At 34.6% G+C, this 19792-nt stretch overlaps 1 protein-coding gene across 1 annotated transcript in view; it reads right to left on the bottom strand.

The window, feature by feature from the left end:
• Nucleotides 1-297: 297 nt before the first annotated feature.
• The window catches only part of LOC120091824 (beta-amyrin 11-oxidase-like), a 36248-nt gene continuing 16753 nt past the window's right edge, over nt 298-19792 (bottom strand). Inside the window, exons 5-8 of the mRNA XM_090306688.1 lie at nt 1499-1577; nt 1313-1419; nt 951-1072; nt 298-606 (exon numbers count right to left, since the gene is read on the bottom strand). Coding sequence (XP_090162814.1) covers nt 513-606; nt 951-1072; nt 1313-1419; nt 1499-1577 — 402 coding nt within the window. The 3' untranslated portion in view covers nt 298-512. The remainder of the gene's footprint in view (nt 607-950; nt 1073-1312; nt 1420-1498; nt 1578-19792) is intronic.

Raw genomic sequence — 19792 nt, forward strand, 5'->3', positions numbered from 1 at the left:
ATCGTTTACATAATTGAACTATCGTTTAATTCTTAGAGCTTCGTCTACACAATTGAGCTACCATCAGGTAAACGACAAAAGAGTTTTCAAGCCTCAAGCATACAGCCTTCCTGACTCTTGAATTGTACTTGACCATTAATTCTGAGTAATTTGTGATTGCAAATGAGAAGATCTTAGTTATCTGGGACAATAAAATGCTTCTTACCATTGAAAATAATTGTCTTCACTTATATATACCAATGATTATAATCTAATCAATGTAAGACTTTAGTCGCATTCCAACGATAAAAAAATAGGTACAACTTCAATAGATAATACATGTATGATTCAAGAATTTGTATAGAAAAAGTAAAAGTTTTCATAACAACAACAATAATAAATAAAGTATTTATAATTTGATGTGTGCAATGAATACACATATACACTACACAACAACGAAATTATAATTATATAATCATAAAGTTTATTTGTTTCTCCAAAGAAGACCATTGAGGAGCAGTTTATGGTAATTGTCATGCAGCTTTCAGCACTCTTGCTAAGCATTTGTCTTTTGGCTGAGGAGATGGTAAGTAATTTAATTGACATTGAGGATTAAGGCGTTCCACCCTGTATTTACGTTCCAACATCATGATATATTTGTTATGACAGAAATAAATCGACAAGCAAAAGAATAGAAAACAAAAAGAAGAATGGCAAAAATATTTTATAATTTATTAACAGTGTATTAACTACGACAAAAAAAAAAAATTTGATAATGTTTTTGTTTCTATATATAGATTGATGTTTAAGAAATAGAAGTGCTTTCCCTTTCGTTATTATTTGTGATTATTGTTTATATTATATATATATATAGATAGATAAATAGAAAGATAAATAAAGAAAAATAAAAGACCAGAAAAATAAGAAACGAGAAAACAAAAATGTTACCGAATAAGTGGTAGGAAACTTACTTGTAATTGAGGAGAAAATAATGAAGGAAAATCGAGATCTTGAGCTTGGCAAGATCACGTCCAGGGCACATTCTAATTCCTAATCCAAAGGGAATAAAAGCCCCTGGGTTACCTATAAAATCCTGTTAAAAATAATAATAATAATGAAGTTAAGAACTCACCATTTAAGAAATGGAAAGGCATGCAACTGTAATTAATTTCCTCCAAATTCAAATTTTTAAATATTTTTAGAGGCACAATAAAAATTTAATATCAACTACAAGTGAAAGAAATTATGGATTAATATAGACAATGACGTTGCCTTTTTTTTATTATTTAAGAAAAAACAAAGGATTTTCAAATAAAGTATAGTAATTGCATACATCCCATCTTGAAGGATTGAAGTGTTGTGGGGAAGGATATAGTTTTTCATCCATGTAAAGCTCTCGAAGCCAAAGAAGAACTTTCCATCCCTTTGGTATAATTTTACCTAACAACAATAAAAATTAAAATACAGAGTTATCACAATTTCTTAATATCGGCCCTATAATTATTGTTTCGTGACTAACCGTTAATTTTAACATCCACCGTTGTTTCACGAAAAACTGCAAATGAAATATTGCTGGCACGAAGCGTCTCATCTATTACCTGAATGTTACAAAATATATGGAATTTAATTACTAACAATGTCTTTGGTAATTCATCCAAAATTAATAATTCCATCATATTTATTATTTAGATCATAGTTTAATGATATATTTTTTTTTTTTTAAAAAAGTAATGGTATTTATTGAAAGCAAGATGGTTGCCAACCGAACTTGAAAAGTGACTATCTAGAACACACTATATTTCTTTAAAAAAATACCATTACTATCAAAATTCAAAGATGTGACTAAAGTGACTATCAAAATTCAAAGATGTGATCTAGAACACACTATATTTCTTTAAAAAAAAAAAATTTATAATTATATAATTCTAAGGTGTTTTATTTGTTGGAGTTTATGTCCTAATCTCGTAGTCTGTAAATTGTAAACAAATTATAAAATAAATAAAATATTATTTATTATCATAAATAAAGTGTTATTTATTTTATTACATAACTCAAATCCAATAAACTAAGATTCAAGGTTCATGTAACTTGAACATTATATGGTTGACATACAAGTGGATTGTTTTTAAATAATAACCTAAAAGATCTATAGTATGTGGATAAGGTTAGATGTCTTATCTTACTAACACTATGGATACGACCAACTTTGTAAGCATTACAAACGATTTGATCCAAATTATTCATGTGGAGACATGTGAGTGAGTGTATCCAATACAATGAATTTGTGTAAGACTGGACCACAAAATATATAATCTTTCTTTGTAACACTGTTAACTGAAGAGATTATATTTCAAACGATGACCATGTAACTTGATCTTAATCCTAAATGACTTATGAATTCTTGCTCATGAGGGTCGTTCTTTGATTTGTATGTGTGAAAGTGTATCTCTCTATATAACACTGTTAACTAAAGAGATTAATATTTCAAACGATGACCATGTAACTCGATCTCAATCCTTAGTGAGTTATGTGTTGGGATTGGTGTCCTAGATCTCTAATATTCTCGTAGTTTGTAAACTTCGGTAAACAAATTGTTATTAATAAAATCATTATTATTTTATGTGCACTAACTCAATCTAATAAACTAAGGTCTTAGGTTATTTTATGTAACTTAAATATGTATGTAGAGATATATAGGTGGATCATGTTTAAGTAATAACCTGAACGATTTGTAGTAGATAGATAAGGTTGGGTACCTTGTCTTGGCGACACTACGGATACGACCTACTTTGTTATTGTTACAATTTTTGTAAAGTGTTACAAATGATCTGATCCTGATCATTCATGTGGAGACATGTGAGTGGGGGTATCCTATACAAAGAATTTGTATAAGATAAGACCATAAAATGATTAATCTCTCTTTCTAACATCGTTACTAGAAGAGACTTACATTTCACTAGAATGACCATAGGTGACTTGACTTTAATCCGGAATGAGTTGTGAACTCGTGCCTATGATGGTGATCCTTTGATTTGCAAGAGTGAGAGTAGTCAGATTCCTGACTCAATACGCCTATCATTTTGGGGATTCATCTAAATGGGGAGCGGTTAATATGTATAAGATCAGACATAAAATGATTAGCCTCTTTTTCTAACAACGTTACTAGAAGAGACTTACATTTCACTAGGATGACCACAGGTGACTTGACCTTAATCTCGAGTGAGTTGCGAACTTCTACCTTTGAAGGCGATCCTTTGATTTGTAAGAGTGATAGTGGTCAGATTCTTGACTCGATATGCCTACCATTTTGGGGATTCGTCTAAATGGGGAGGTGGAAAATCAACTGCACAAGATAGAATTCACTTTTTCCCTTTGTTAGGGTAAATAGATGAATTGCTCCCTTAAGGGCTGATACCGAGTCTTGAACAATGAAGGCCCTCACCCTCTCACTGGCCAGCAAAGGATCTAATTATATTTGGACTATGACTAATTGTTTATTAGAGAGATCAACAGTACTTAAGGAGTTAGATGTAACTATAAAGGTAAAACGGTAATTTTGACCCAGTTGTACTTATGAGCAATTTGTGAAGGGTCAGCGTACTGTTGATTGGTTATATCCAATGGACATAGAAATATATCTACAATGCAAAGAGTGCAACTACCGGTCTTTAGTGAAGTGACCGATAGTTAATGAATGTTGATTAATTTGATTAAAAAGTTAAATCAATTAATCTAGTATCATTGGAGCTTCAATCTGTAGGTCCATATGGTTCGCTTGTTAGCTCAATAAGGACTAATGAGAATCAAATTAATTTTGGTTTAATTTGAATTGTTCAAATTAATTAAAGAAAATTAATTGTATAAGATACAATTAATATAATGTATGTTGATGCATGATAATGTTGATACATTATAATGTATGTTGATACATTGAAGTATAATGTGTGTTGGTACGTTATAGTTAATGAGAGAGATAAGTATTTGAATATGATTCAAGTATTTACTATATGAATGAAATTCATATAAAAACTATATGTTAAAATTAATGCGAAAATGATTCATATTATATCTATATAGTTTAATGAGAGAATTAAATATTTGAATATGATTCAAACATTGATTATATGAATATGATTCATATTAATACTATAGTTATATGAGAGAATAATAAACTATAGGTTTTATTATATGTGATATAATAAACTATATGTTATATATTATACGGGATATAATATGTATAGTTTAATTATATTAATTAGTTAGTATAATTAAATTAAAATTGAATTTTTGAATTTTGAATTAAAAAATCAATAACTCTTTGGGATTTATTTAGTTATCTCTCATATACAGTTTGAGGAGGAAGATGGTGACACGATTTAGTGTGTTTTACGTGAAAACAAAAATCTGGCAGAAGATGTGTTCTCTCTGCTCTCAAGTTTTTCATCACTTCCCTCTAGCAAATTCTTTAAAAAGAAAAAAATCTCTCCCAAACTCCCTTACACCAAAATTGACAAGGAAGCCCACTCCTTTCCGTTTATTCTCTCTTTGAGGATAACAAAGAAGACTTCTTGTGGTGGTGTTCTTGCCATATTCGTTAGGTTGATGTGTTGATGGTGTTGAGATCGGAAGAAGAAGATGATTCATGATCTTTCATACTGTTGAAGAGGAAGCGAGAAGAATGGTTCTTCAAGGGTTAGTGTTTTTATCCTTTTTCCTCTTTGTAATTCCTTTAGAAGCATACATAAGGGTAGATGTTTATCATTGTTTCTATCATTGCTCTGTTTATTAAATTTTGTAAAATCAAAGACCCAAGCAATCGCTCACTTCGCTTCAAGAAATCAATTCCTTTCAATTGGTATTAGAGCCATCTCATCTTAAAAATTTTTTTTCCGACTTAAATACAAAGTTGGTGGGAATTTTTTGCTACTGCATTTTGAATGTATGTGGTATTGTACATGGATGTTTCAAAATTGGCATAGATTTATCGCTTTAAAGTGTTAAGTTGTAATTGCCTGATGATTTGGGTGTTTAATTTCTACTACCCAGTTTGTAAATCTGTGTCATTCGTTGGTTTTTAGTTGCTGAAGAGTTTGGTGGCCATTGGAGCAAGATCGGGCTGGAGATCAAAGCAGAGGAAGTATTCTGCCCTAGAGCATAAAGCATAACATTGCAATGTTGTGCCTTTGCCCAGCATCGCTACGCTCGACAGCAGCATTGCAATGCTGTAGCGGAGCATCGCAACAGCACAAAAGCCAGCGTCGCAACGCTTCAACCGCCATGTTGCAACACTCCAAGTTCCTTCAGTGCGCACGTCAGGCAGTTCATGGTCGTGGGATCGAGTAGCTTGCAGCGGTTCTAAAGCAGTTTTTAGCTTTTTTTCATTTTAATTGTAATTAATTAATTTACTTGCTTTTTTAATTAATTAAATTAATATAATTGTTATATTAATTTAATTAATTTTTTAGGATGTCAATTTTGGTCCATTATTGCTTATTTATATTATTATACATGTGATGTATGAATGATTATTTATATAGCATATTGTTTGTCATATAGATTAAAATCTCACTATAGGATAAACATAAAATCACGCATCATATTTAATATAAGAGTTATATTATATAGTTGCATGATTTATTAAGCATGCTCATACATCAAAGAATCATATGATTGCATGCATAGTAACATGTCCATGTATCATACTTTATTATAAAAGTTATATTTATATAGTGTATAATATAAATGTTATATTATGTGATGAATGCGTTATTTATTTTCATTATTGTATAATATAAATGTTGTTGATTATTTCCTTTATTGTGAAATTCTCTATTGTATTTATTGTATTTATTGTATTATATTTTATTCTTTCCTTATTTGTAATTGGATGTTTCTTCTAGTTAAGAAACCCTTTCCTCCTAAGAGAAATAAGATGGAAAAAAAAAATTTCTACACATGGTATTAAGGCAGAAAATTGTATCGAAACCTTAAAAGACCTAATTTTTGAAAAATCGAAAAAACCCTAGTTGTGCCACCGTTGCCGTCGATCCCCTTCTTTATTCGTCATCGTCATCAGTCCCTAGAGCCTTGCCGGACGTCACATCTCTGTTGAAGTCGTCGACCGCCGAAGTCGTTTTTCCTTGTTTCGTCGCATTTTGCTTGTCTATAGGAGGTTGTTTTTATTCAGGGTTAACTTCTGTCTATCAATCGGTCAAGTTTGCAACTACCACTGCTGTGTTTCGCCGTTCACCGTCGTGTTTTTCTATCGGTTTCCGCCTCGCACCGCTGCCACTATTTCCTCTTCAATTTTATGGTTTTTTTCTTTCCAGATCTACCATTTTTCTCTTTGGGTTTGTGTTTTTTTCAGCAATATGTTGGACACTAAGGCACCCATCGCTAAAGTTTGCGACAATTGTATTCATTCAATCGGTCCCACTATCCAAATAACTACCATTTGACTTATAAGGATAATTTTCTTTATTGGTCCTAAAGTGTTCAGATGTACATTCGTAGATAAGGGAAGATTGGTTACATCATGGGAGAAAAAACCGCCCTAGTTCAGATGACCCATCATTCTTCGGGTAGGATGCTGAAAGTTCCATGGTTAGGACTTGGCTTGTCAATTCCATGTTGAAGATATCGGTTGTAACTATTGGGGTTGATTACCTAAAATCTCGTGTCCTGTAGTTTGTAAACAGTTTGTACGAACGCTTTTGTTGTATAATACATGATATTTACTTCACATCTTGATTTTGCTTAGTTGTATGTTTTATTTGCTTTACCACAAACCAATAAACATAAAATCCCTGATTATCTGTATGTAACTTAAGCATGTATGTGGTGACATACAAGTGGATCGTGTCTTAAGTGATAACCAAAATGGTCTGTAGTATATGGATATAGGAGGGAAACCTTATCCTGGTAATGCTACGGATGCGGCCCGCTTTGTGGCATGGTCACAAATGTTGTGACTTGTCACATATGGTCTAATCCTGATCATTCATGTAGCGGACATTCGAGCGGGGGTGTCCTATACAAAGAGTTTGTATAAGACCTGACCATAAAGTGTTAACATCTCATTATATAACACCGTTCATGACAGAGACTTCACTTCATTAGGATGACCATAGATAACATGACCTCAATCTTGAGTGAGTTGGGAACTCCTGCCATTGAGAGCGGTCCTTTGATTTGTATGGGTGCCAGTGGCCAGGTCACTGATTCAAATCTACCATTTTGGGGAATCGTCTGATTTAGGAGCTGGGAACTCAACTACACAAGATGGAATCTACTCCTTCCCCGAGGAAGGGGTAAGTAGATAGATAGCTCCCTTAAGAGCTGCTTCCAAGGCTTGAACGATGTGGCACCACACACCTTCTCTTAGCCCGAGAGGTGTTCACACATAGTTGGACTATGTTGTATTGTTCATTAGAGGAGTTAGTAGTACTTAAGAAGTGAGATGTAACTATAGGGGAAAAACAGTAAATTGGCCCAACTGTACTTACGAGCATCTGTGAAGGGTCATCGTACTCATAATTAGTTATATCCGATGGACACAGAAATATATCTTGGTAAGAAGAGTTCAACTGTTGGTCTTTAGTGGAATGTCTGGCAGTTAACAGATGGTGAATCTCGTGGCTAAAGAGTTTAGTCAGCTATTCACGTACCCTTGGAGCTTCGAGCCACAGGTTCATAAGGTCCCCTAGGTAGCTTGGATAAAGTCGAGAATCGGTTTTTGGGTTAGTTTAAAATGTTCAAATTGACAAGAAGGAGTTCGATTATATATGATATAATTGAACTGGTTAATTATATATGATATAATTGGCTAAATGTATGAGATACATTATTTTGGAGGAAATTAGATATATATATATGATTTATATCAAGTAGAGGAGAAATTACTATAGTAGTTATATGATATCAAACTATAGGATAAGTATATAATATGATTATATTCATTTATTAATTAAATTGGTTAATTATATGATAATTGGCCGAAATCCTCTCCTTGATCGTGTGTTAGTGGGAATTCAGTATTCGGTTATTGTAACCGAAGAATAAAATGAAAATTTGTTTCATTTTGTAAAAAGTTGGTAAAAATTTGCAATCGGTGTGAAAACATCTTGATCGCTTAACTGAGAGCCTATACGATAGAGCTTCATCGCTAAAATGATCACACACCCGCATCTAAACGATCGCACGCCTTTCTCTAAACGACCGCTTAGATTTCCTAAACAATCACCTAGCGTACCGTGTTTTCTAAACGATCGTTTACCTATTACTGGACGATCGTCTAGTAAAACCTACATGATTGTGTAGCTTTATCTAAACGATAAGCATCTCTGCTATACGGTAGCTTTCTCTCCCACTTGCTTATCGTCTATACAATCAGCCCGTTCCTCCGACCTCTACCAAATTCACCGAAGACCACACTCTGGATTCTCACTCCGAGAATACAAAGGGCTCTAAGTGGTGGTATCTTCCTCGCTTCTGCTTGTTCGTGTTGCTGTCGTTCGTGTAGACGATCATGCTGCCGTAGCCGACTGTTTTGCTGGGTGATAGAGAACGTAGAGGTGCTTTTGTTGCATTGAGTTCGAAATTGAAGAGAGTCTTCAACTGGTATGTGAACTCAATCCCTTGTATTTTATTTATTAAAGCATATCGTTAATTAGTGTTAATTTGTATAATTGTTGATTAGAATGTGTGTGTAGTATTTCGGTCACAATGAAATCAGAAAGATCCGAAATGCGCTCATGGATGCTCTTCGTTAAAAGATCCTTCAGTAACTACATGCATTGTTCTACTGCCAAGGAATTATGGGATAGTGTAACTCAAATGTATTCTGATTTGGGCAACCAGTAATAAGTGTTTGAGTTGAATCTGAAATTAGATGATATACGATAAGAAACCAGTTACACAACACTTTCACTCCCTAAAAAGGATTTGGCAAAACCTTAACCTCTTTGATACTATGACTGGAAGTCTATAGAGTACCAAAAGCACTATAGGAAAACTGTTAAAGATGGTCATATTTACAAGTTTCTTACCGGTCTCAATGTTGAGTTTGATGAAGTTAGAGGTAGAATACTTGGAAAAACTACTATTCCAACTATTAATGATGGTTTTTATGAAGTTCGCAGGGAAGAAAGTCGCAAGAATTTTATGATTGGCTAAAAAAAACTATTGATTCAGTTAAATGCTCTACGTTGTTCACTGAAAATACTACAATGAAAGCTTTTGATCAATCCAATAAGCTGTTGGATCGACACCAGCACGCAGCGGAAGAAATCAGGATCCATAAGCATTCTAATCCATTAATTTTGGTTGAAAAGAAACATGCTAAAAAAAATATAATGAGTTTCATGAACATACCTTAGCCCAACCAATAAACTCTCCATTTCCAGCTGCAAAATCCTCCGAATCCTTGTGTAGACCACCACAAGATCTTCCCTACTATCCTAATCCTCTGAATCCTTGTGTAGACCACCACAAGATCTTCTCTACTATCCTCTTGGTGCTCTAGATTGAGTTGTGGGACTCAAAATAAGCGAGAATCAAAGGGAATATGGAGAAATCTCATTGAACCAACCTATTGAAGAACACCTTCTTCATCCAATTTTTTCAGCAAAAATTCAGTCGGTTCCCCCTTTCTCTCTTCACTCCAATCTCTTCAATATATTACAGACTATTATGCAAAGGGATGTGCTGCATGGGACACAGCTCATGCTTGTAATAAACCAAAGGAAGAAGTGGTGGGTTTCTTGTAAGCAACTTTGAAGATAGCTTGAAAAACCCATTTTTTCAAGTTTGTGTGATTTTTCAATTTTCAAAATCTATTTTGATTTTAAAATCATATTTTATTTCTAAAATCAAATTTTATTAATTTTAAAAATTAATTTTCTAATAAAATTAATAAATAATTATTTAAACAATTTTAATAATTTTAATTAATTTAATATCCAATATTAAATTAATTTTTACACAAATTCATCTTCATATATTTAAATCATATTTAAATATATTTTCTCCAATTCCGTTTGATTCTAATGTGAACATTTCTGAGCTAGTAGGGGGACCTCATGGACCTACAGATCATGGACTCAAACGATCCGAGATTAATCGGCTAAACTCATTAGACCGATCTAACCCCCATTCGTTAATAATGGGTCTCTCCACTAAAGCCCATAGTTGAACTCCTCTCACTGTAGATATATTATGTCTACTCGATATAACCATGATTACTAAGTTAACCCTTCACAGGTTGTTTGCAATAAACCCTTCACAGGTTGTTCGCAATAACGGCTAGGTCAAATCTCTATTTTACCCCCGAAATTATCTCTTGTCCCTTAAGTCCCCACTGATCCCTTAATGAACAATTGTTTTGTGATCCAATCACAAAACCGAGTCCATCTCATGCCAAATGAGAGGGCGGGATCCCTTGTTCAAGCCCCAGAATCAACACTTAAGGGAACAACCTCTCTACTATCCCTAAAGCGGGTAGGAGTGAATTCCCTCTTGCACCTTATATCCCCAGCTATTTATCCGGTCTTACCCCTAAAATGGCAGTTTTATTGAACGTGTTGTTAAGCCAACCCTTACCTATGCAAATCTACGGGCAATCGCGAATAAATGGGAGTTCATAGTTAGCTCAGAATTAAGGTCAAGTTACCGAGGTCATCGCTTTGAAATAGTCAGTCTTAAACAGCAAACAGCGTTATAAAGTAAGAGTGACTCATTTCGTGGTCCAATCTTGTACAAACTCTTTTGCACAAGGACACCCCTACTCTTCATATCCAACATAAACGAATTAGGATCACTTCGTTTGTAGCACTTTACAACTCCTTGTAACAACTACAGAGTAGGCCGCATCTAATAGTGTTACCAGAATAAGGTACCCAACCTTATCCATGTACTATAGATCGTTTTGATTATTTACTCGAACCTGATCCATTTTTATGTCTCCACATAAAGTTCAAGTACTCATCCAATAGTCAAGGGACTTTTAGGTTTATTGGATTTCTATTCGAGCAATAGATTTATTCAATAACACCTTTATTGAATTATCAAAATAAGCTCCATTGTTTACATACCACGAGTTTTAGGACATAAAACTCAATAAACTCTCACTTGGACTAAAACTTCAGTGGTAACTTATACATCTGATATATAAGACTGAGTTTCTGAATTTTATAGAGAAATACAATAAACTAGGGCATCCCATATCCATATTTTACCATTCGGTATCTTTATACCCGATATTTCTCCCACTTGCCCTAGGTTATCTGGTATTCCTAGTCTTACTAGGTAATTCTCAAACACTTTAGCCAAGAGAATTATTGTAAACATTTTAGTATACAAGAGGCTTTTGATAAAACTATAAGGGGATTGCATCTTAATCTCAATAATGGCTAGGGAGCACACTTTCCTCCCACTACATTGAGGTACTCTCAACTCCTTGAGCAAGATGCATCTGACCTGTCTCAACAACTCTTTGTTAACAGTTAGATCTAGAAATCTTTAAACTTTTTATACTTTGATCTAGCCATTTAGATATCTGAATATTTTCAAATGGCTTTTAACAATTTGATTCTCAACAGAGGTTACTAAAACAAACACAACTTTTTTGAAAATGAACATTTCATTTATCACAAGAATATATACAATCTGTTCTTTACAAAATTTAACAATTAAAAACAAGTACCAACTTCTCCCACTAGATGAGCTGAGCAAATGGTCCCAGGGTCAAGTTAGCCTGGTTACCTTTTCTCGGCTCTCTTCTCGACAAGATATTGAAGGCGTGCCCTTCATCGTTGCAATGGAAACATTTCCCTTTGCAGCGCTATCCTTGCCTTTCAATCCAATAGGCTTCTTCTTCCCTGTCCCTTTGCCCTTCTTCACAAGAATACTCTTACTCTTTGAAGAGGAAGCAACTTCAGGCTTGGAGGACATTCCTCACTTCTCGGCAGTAGTAACATTTACTTATGGCATCAAACCCTTTGTTCTCAATATCATCTGGTAAGCATGTAGCTCATTTAGTAGAGTAGTCAAATTTTATTCATTAATGCATTCAAAATTTACAGAAAACTCTTCAGAAGAGATTCTAGAATAAAACCAACTTGACTTCTCTCGTCCATGATAGTACCATTTACTTCTGCCATATTAAAGTGGACCATCATGTCTAGGACATATTCACAAACATTGGTCCCTACTTTGATGCAACTGTTGTAAACGTACTTAATGGCATCCTTCACAAAGATTCCATAATCTTTTTAGTAGGTATCGTATCCTAATGCTTCTTTTGTCAACACATCAGATAAGCTGGCGAGGATATAAGCACGGACTATATCATTAGCCTTGACCCATCTGTTATATACATCCCGAACATTTCACTTTTTGTTAAAGCTAGGAATGGGAGGACAATCCTCAGTTAAGACAAACCGCAAATTGTCTATCACAAGTATCGTGTTCAAATTTGATTTCAAATTCACATAAATATCCTCAATAAATTTATCTGACACCAACACTTGTATTATTGAACTTGTCATTCTGAAATTAAATATCCAATGAAGTTTTAGCAATTTTAATAATTTACCCAAGATTATTCTTTTGCAACGATGCTACATCAAGACATTCTTGACTAAATACTACTTCCAGAATAACTCATATTCTAATAGTCATTTAGGTACCGCTTTTGGTTAGACATTATTAAAAATTAATAATTCTGTAAGTGTAGACCCACCATTTTCAGATGTCAGAGGCCACTAATGACCAAAGAAATTCATCCATTTCTGGAGCTTGAGTTGTTCCGAATCCTATGTTACAACCCTCCGAGAGGATAGCCGTCGTTAAACGACTAGCAAAGGGCCGCTTAAAGCTAACCAGCAGACGCAACATAGGAATTTCACGGTTCAAACTAATGGAGGAGGCCGCAGGATATGTTGACACATTTCTTTCACCCACTTACTATGAACTACTTCCTCCATTCACCTTGGTATTGACTCATACAAAAAACTTTCCGAAGGGAGGTCACTTCCAAAGTGACACGAAGCGTCATATGAATCTCACGGTGTGAACTATATGGAGACGTGGCAGTTGAAATCATACACTTGATTTCTGTTCGAACAACTTCCCCTTATTCACCTGAATCTAAATTTAAGCTAAAAAATACTTTCTGAAGGAAGGTCACTTCCAGGGTGACACGAAGTATAACATACCGTGTAGGTTATTAATCTCCCACTGAAGTTGTCTAATAACTCTATCATATAGAAGTTATTCACTACCACTAAAGTGTTCTAACATTTGGGTAACCTTGTACTTAGGTTCTTTTCTGGCTAAATAAAAATAACCATAAGTCTATGTGATTTATCCATGTATAACTCTTATAAATGGACTTAAACCTACGATGTCTAGGTGATAAACCCTTTTATTACCTCACATTGCTCACGGATACTCATAAAACTGGTTACCAATGCTCAATTATTCGACCATAATCCCCAGGTAGGAGGCGTTCCGTAGATCGTCAAGTTAAATACCCTCAACCTACGACAGGATTATATACCGGTTGAGTTTGTAACCCTAGTTTTACAAGTTTAACGACCTATTTTAACTAATTAAAACAAGTGGTTAACCTACCTAAGCATGCAGCTGTTATTCGTTATAGATTTTAAATTCTAACCCAATTTTATAACAGCTTATAAAACTTTAGACATGCTAAACATCCACAACATACAGGCATTCAATATCTAATATAACACTTATATTAAATACAAGAAACCCTAACATGCATACTATATATTATAACAAATTATAATAAACTTTCAATGCATGTTGCATGCTTCTTATGGTGGGATTTTAAATGTAAATGGCATACTATATGCACATACAAGATTTATTTAATTATAACATACATCCAATGCATAAATAATTAAACACGTATTGATATGGTTTTAGTTTTGGCAAAAAAAAAGCAAACAAAAGCCTAACTTATTACAAAAACAGCTTCAACACCGCTCGAACCGCTCCAAAACCGCTTGAACCGGACCCAAACCGTCTAAACCGGACCAGCAAAGACTAAACTGGACCAACCACAAACCATTGGAAGCTGAACCAGACCAAACCTCAAGAGAATCGGTCAAACTAACTTCTCTTGCTCTGGCTCAAAATCTCGCCAAGACGACCATCATCATGCAATTGGCTTGATCGTTTAGTGTTTGCTTAATCGCTTAGCAACCAACGCTTATCGTTTAACAAAGCTACACGATCGTATAGTATTCGCTTTCTATTGTATAGTGTCATCCTCTAGCGTTGGAGGATGCGACACGATCGCTTAGTGTCAAACACTTGTGTCTTGATCGTTTAGCGCGCGCCCGAGGTAAGCGATCGCCTAGTGCTATCGCATAGCAATCGACGCATCGCTCAGCTACAGCTCATAGGTAAACGATCGTGTAAGCGATCGCTCAACACCATCGCATAGCTCTTCGCCGTATCGCTTAGCTCCCGATCAAAGGTAAACGATCGTGTAAGCGATCGCTCAGCGCCATCATATAACTCTTCGCCTCATCGCTTAGCTCCCACCCAAAGCTACACGATCGCGTAGTGCCATCGCATAGCAAAAACAAGCATCATTTAGCTCCGAGGTAGACGATCGTCTAGCGCACAACACCTAAACGATTAACGCCTGAAGCTACATGATTGTTTAGCTTGTCCTTCATATCGTCTAACGCATGAAGTTAAACGATCGTTTAACTACTGAAGTTTAACGACGATATGAACAGAGGCTGATCGTCTGGAATCTAAAACTTGGCCCCTTCACTTATTTCTTTGAATTACAACTTAATTTCAACTCTAATGACTCCAAACAAATTATAGACCCTCGAGAAGACATTAAAGCTCATCAAACAAGAGCCAATTATAAATTTAAACGGGATATCAAAGAGAAATTAAAGGTCAAAACTCAGAAAACTATATCATTATAACAATTTCATATTTTCATACAAATCACCCATCAAACCAGAATTAATCCGAATTGAATGCTTATAAGATGTTCTGATACCAATTGTTGGATCGACACCAACACGCCACAAATGAAATCATAATCCATAAGCATTCTAATTCATTAATTTTGGTTGAAAAGAAACATGCTAAAAATAGAGTATAATGGGTTTCATGAACATACCTTGGCCGAACCAACAAAATCTCCATTTCCAGCTGCAAAATCCTTCGAATCCTTGTGTAGACCACTACAAGATCTTCCCTATACTTTTGGTGCTCTAGATTGAGTTATGGGACTCAAAATAAGCTGAAATCAAAGGGAATATGGAGAAAGCTCACTGAAGCAACCCATTAAAGAACACTTTCTTCATCCAAATTTTTCAGCAAAAATTCAGTCGATTCCTCCTTTCTCTTCAATATATTGCAGACTATCATGCAAAGAGATGTACTGCATGGGATGCAGCTCATGCTTGGAGTAAACCAAATGAAGAGGTGGTGGGTTTCTTGTAAGCAACTTTGAAGATGACTTGAAAACCCATTTTTTCAAGTTTGTGTGATTTTTCAATTTTCAAAATCATATTTTATTTCTAAAATAAAATTTTATTAATTTTACAAATTAATTTCATAAATTAGTTTTCTAATAAAATTAATAAATAATTATTTAAACAATTTAAACAATTTTAATTAATTTAATATCCAATATTAAATTAATTCTTACACAAATTCCTCTTCATATATTTAAATCATATTTAAATATATTTTCTCCAATTCTGTTTGATTCTAATTTGAACGTTTCAAATTAACTTATCACGCTACTCTAGAGCTAATCCATTTTCGAGCTAGTAGGGGGACCTCATGGACTTACAGATCATGAGTTCCAACGATCCAAGATTAATTGACTAAACTCATTAGACCAATCTAACCCTCATTCGTTAACTAATTGGTCACTCCACTAAAGCTATAGTTGAACTCCCCTCACTGTAGATATATTATGTCCACTCGATATAACCATGATTAATAAGTTAACCCTTCACAGGTTGTTGGTAATAACGGCTGGTCAAATCTTTATTTTACCCCCGAAATTACCTTTTGTTCCTTAAGTCCCCACTGATCCCCTAATGAACAATTGTTTTGTGATCCAATCACAAAATCGAGTCCCTCTCATGTCAAATGAGAGGGCGGGATCCCTTGTTCAAGCCCTAGAATCAACACTTAAGGGAATAACCTCTCTACTATCCCTAAAGAAGGTAGGAGTGAATTCCCTCTTGTACCCTATATCCCCAGTTATCTATCGGTCTTACCCCTGAAATGGCAGTTTTATTGAACCGGCGCTGTTGAGTCAACCCTCACCTATGCAAATCTAAGGGCAATTGCGAATAAACATGAGTTCATTGTTAGCTCAGGATTAAGGTCAAGTTATCTAGGTCATCGCTTTGAAATTGTCAGTCTTAAACAGTAAACAGCGTTATAAAGTAAGAATGACTCATTTCGTGGTCCGATCTTGTACAAACTCCTTTACATAAGGACACCCCCACTCCTCATGTCCAACATAAATGAATTAGGATCACTTCGTTTGTAGCACTTTATAACTTCTTGTAACAACTACAGAGTAGGCCGCATCCAATAGTGATACCAGAATAAGGTACCCAACCTTATCCATGTACTATAGATCATTTTGACTATTTACTCGAACCTGATCCACCTTTATGTCTCCACATAAAGTTCAAGTACTCATCCAATAGTCAAGGAACTTTTAGGTTTATTGGATTTCTATTCAAGCAATAGATTTATTCAATAACACCTTTATTGAATTATCAGAATAAGCTCCATTGTTTACATACCACGAGTTTTAGGACATAAAACCCAACATAAGTCACATGATAAGCCTCGTGTCTGGTGCGACCATTACAATAAACCTCAACATATGCGTGAAATTTGTTGGAAACTTCATGGAAAACCTACGAATTGTAAAAGTTCTAAGCAAGGTGAGCGAAATTCCCATTAGCATACCTCTTATGCTAATGTTGTTACTCCATATCGTTTAATAAAGAGAAAATTGATCAAATTCTAAAGCTACTGAAGACCAATTCATCATATGGTAATCCTAGTGTTTCCTTGGCATAATCAAGTACTTGTCCTCAAGCTCTATCTTGCCTTAATTCATCTCCATGGATTATAGATTCTGGAACCTCTGATCATATAAATAGTTCCTCTTATTTATTTGAATCATATTCTCTTATGTATTCCAATGAAAAATTTGCATTGCCAATGGTAGTTTCACCTTTATTGCAGGAAAAAGAATTATTCCTTTGACTACAAAACTTACGTTACACTCTGTCCTTCATGTTCTAAAATTAGCTTGTAATTTGTTATCTCTTAGTAAAATCTCTAAGGATGTGAACTATCGTGTTATCTTTTATGAAACTCATTGTATCTTTCAGGATCAGGACTCGAGGGGACGATTGGATGTGCTAGGATGATTGATGGTCTCTATTACTTTGATGAAGTTTCAGCTAGTCATAAAAAAAGTTTAGGGCTTGAATAGTGTCTATTCTTCTTTCGGTAAGGAAACTATAATGTTTTGGCATCATAGATTAGTGCATCCAAATTGCTTCAACTTAAAGTGTCTGTTTTTAGATTTATTTAAAGGATTTGATTGTTCCGTTTTTCAATGTGAAAGTTGCATTTTTGCCAATCATCATCGATTCACATATTTGCCTAAATCTTACAAGGCTTCATCAACTTTTTCCTTAATTCGTACTGATTTGGGATCCGTCTAAAGTCTTGACTCATAATGGTAAGCATTGGTTTATTACCTTTATAGATGATCACACTTGCTTAACTTGGCTTAATTTGTTAACAAAAAAGTCAGAGGTAAAAGAGGTTTTTGTTCGATTTTGTAATATGATTGAGACTCAATTTCAAACTAAAATTAGAATTCTTCACTCTGATAATGTCACTGAATATTTCAATGAATAATAAACCAATTTTTTGCAAGATAAGGATATTTTTCATCAAGCTACGTCTCGTGACACGTCTCAACAGAATGACATTGCTGAGCGAAAAAATAGATACTTACTTGAAGTTGTTCGTGCCCTTATGTTTTTTTTTTTTTTATAAATGTTCCAAAATATTTATGAGGTGATGTCATTCTTATAGTTTCATATCTGATCAATCGAATGCCATTTGAGGTTTTGAATATTAAAACTCCTCTGAATCACTTCAATGAGTCTTCTTCTAAGAATTGACTGTTCTCTGGTTTACCAATTAAATTGTTTGGGTGTACTATTTATGTCCATAGTTCTACCTTTTTTCAAACTAGCCTTGATCCTCAAGCCACTAAACTCATTTTTGTAGGCCATGTCTCTCATAAGAAGGTGTACAAATGTTTTGATCCTTTTACCAATAAGTATTTCGAGAGTACAAATGTGTGTGTTTTTTTTTTTTTGGAAAATCAGCCATTTTTAGCTCAAATTCTCTTCAGAGGGAGAAATCTAACCTTGAAGATGATTTTTAGGACACTTCATCTCTCCCAAACATCAGCGATCCTGAAATTATGAGTTATAGTCCTTTGATGCCAATTATAGAGAGTTCTTCTTCTGGAGGAGAAACACTACAAACTGACTCAACAAGTCGAAATCCTGAACTTCACTTTTATACTAGAAGAAACTTGACTCAGAGTGATCGAGATCAGAAAGTTGACTTATCACAAGACTAATAAAATACTTTAAGGAATGATCCTGAAAATTCGGATATTAGACACTCTACTTATATTTCTCCTAGTTTTTCATCTCTTTCTAATCCTTTACCTGATGTCTCTGATCTTGATATTTCAATTGCCCATAGGAAATGTACTCGTAAATGTACCAAATATCTCATTGTAAACTATCTTTCTTATCATAGATTGTCTGATTGTCATAAAACCTTCACATCCAAAATAACCAACTTTTTTGTTCCAAGGAATATACAGAAGGCCCTAAATGATTTGAATTGGAAATTAGCAGTGATGGAATTAATGCGCTGAAACAAAATTGCACATGAGACATAGTCGAACTACCAAAAGATAAGAAAACAGTGGGATGCAAATGAGTGTTCACTATAAAATGTAAAGTTGATAGCAGTATTGAAAGGTACAAGGCACGATAGGTTGCCAAAGTGTTTGATAACTTGTAGAAATATAAGTTATTATAGCCTTTTACTTATAATAATGAGGTTAGATAAGCAAACTATGCATTAATAATACTAGGAATTCATGTTTAAAAATATGTTTGTGCTGAAGTACATTTAAAATCTCCATTGACCGCATATCATGGGTTAATCTGCTATATTTTGCAATTGATCGTAGGAACTATCCAAATGTGCCGAGCTCACACCTGAGGAAGAAGCGGTTGATCGCATGCTTTGGGATTTCTAACGTAATCCCCAGTGGATATTCTGCCACAACTGAGAATGATGACCATGATAAAAGCACTGACATTTTCACCTCCCAATCAAGGATAGTGACTAATCATTGCGGGATCCCCAAAGTCATCAACGGGTGGCTCTTTAAATAGAGCATTGATGCCAATGTCAAATGATTCAGAATTTCTGTTGGAGAATTTTGTGATCCCGAGCAAGAGCGCAATCGAGCATTCCCTTGAGAATCCTTCACTCTAAAAAACCACCTCCGATATCTACCAAAACTTCGACGAAGAAAGAGTTAGAGAGGGCTTTATCCACTCCACGCCACTATTTTCTCGTCAATAGCCTTGATATTCCATCTGTTTGACGCAAGAGATTGTTGAGAACTGATCTATCATCATCATCTTCTTATCTTACTGTT

The sequence above is a fragment of the Benincasa hispida genome, chromosome 11 (assembly GCF_027475165.1).
Source record: "Benincasa hispida cultivar pf3 chromosome 11, pf3_genome.v1.1, whole genome shotgun sequence".
Classification (NCBI taxonomy): domain Eukaryota; kingdom Viridiplantae; phylum Streptophyta; class Magnoliopsida; order Cucurbitales; family Cucurbitaceae; genus Benincasa; species Benincasa hispida.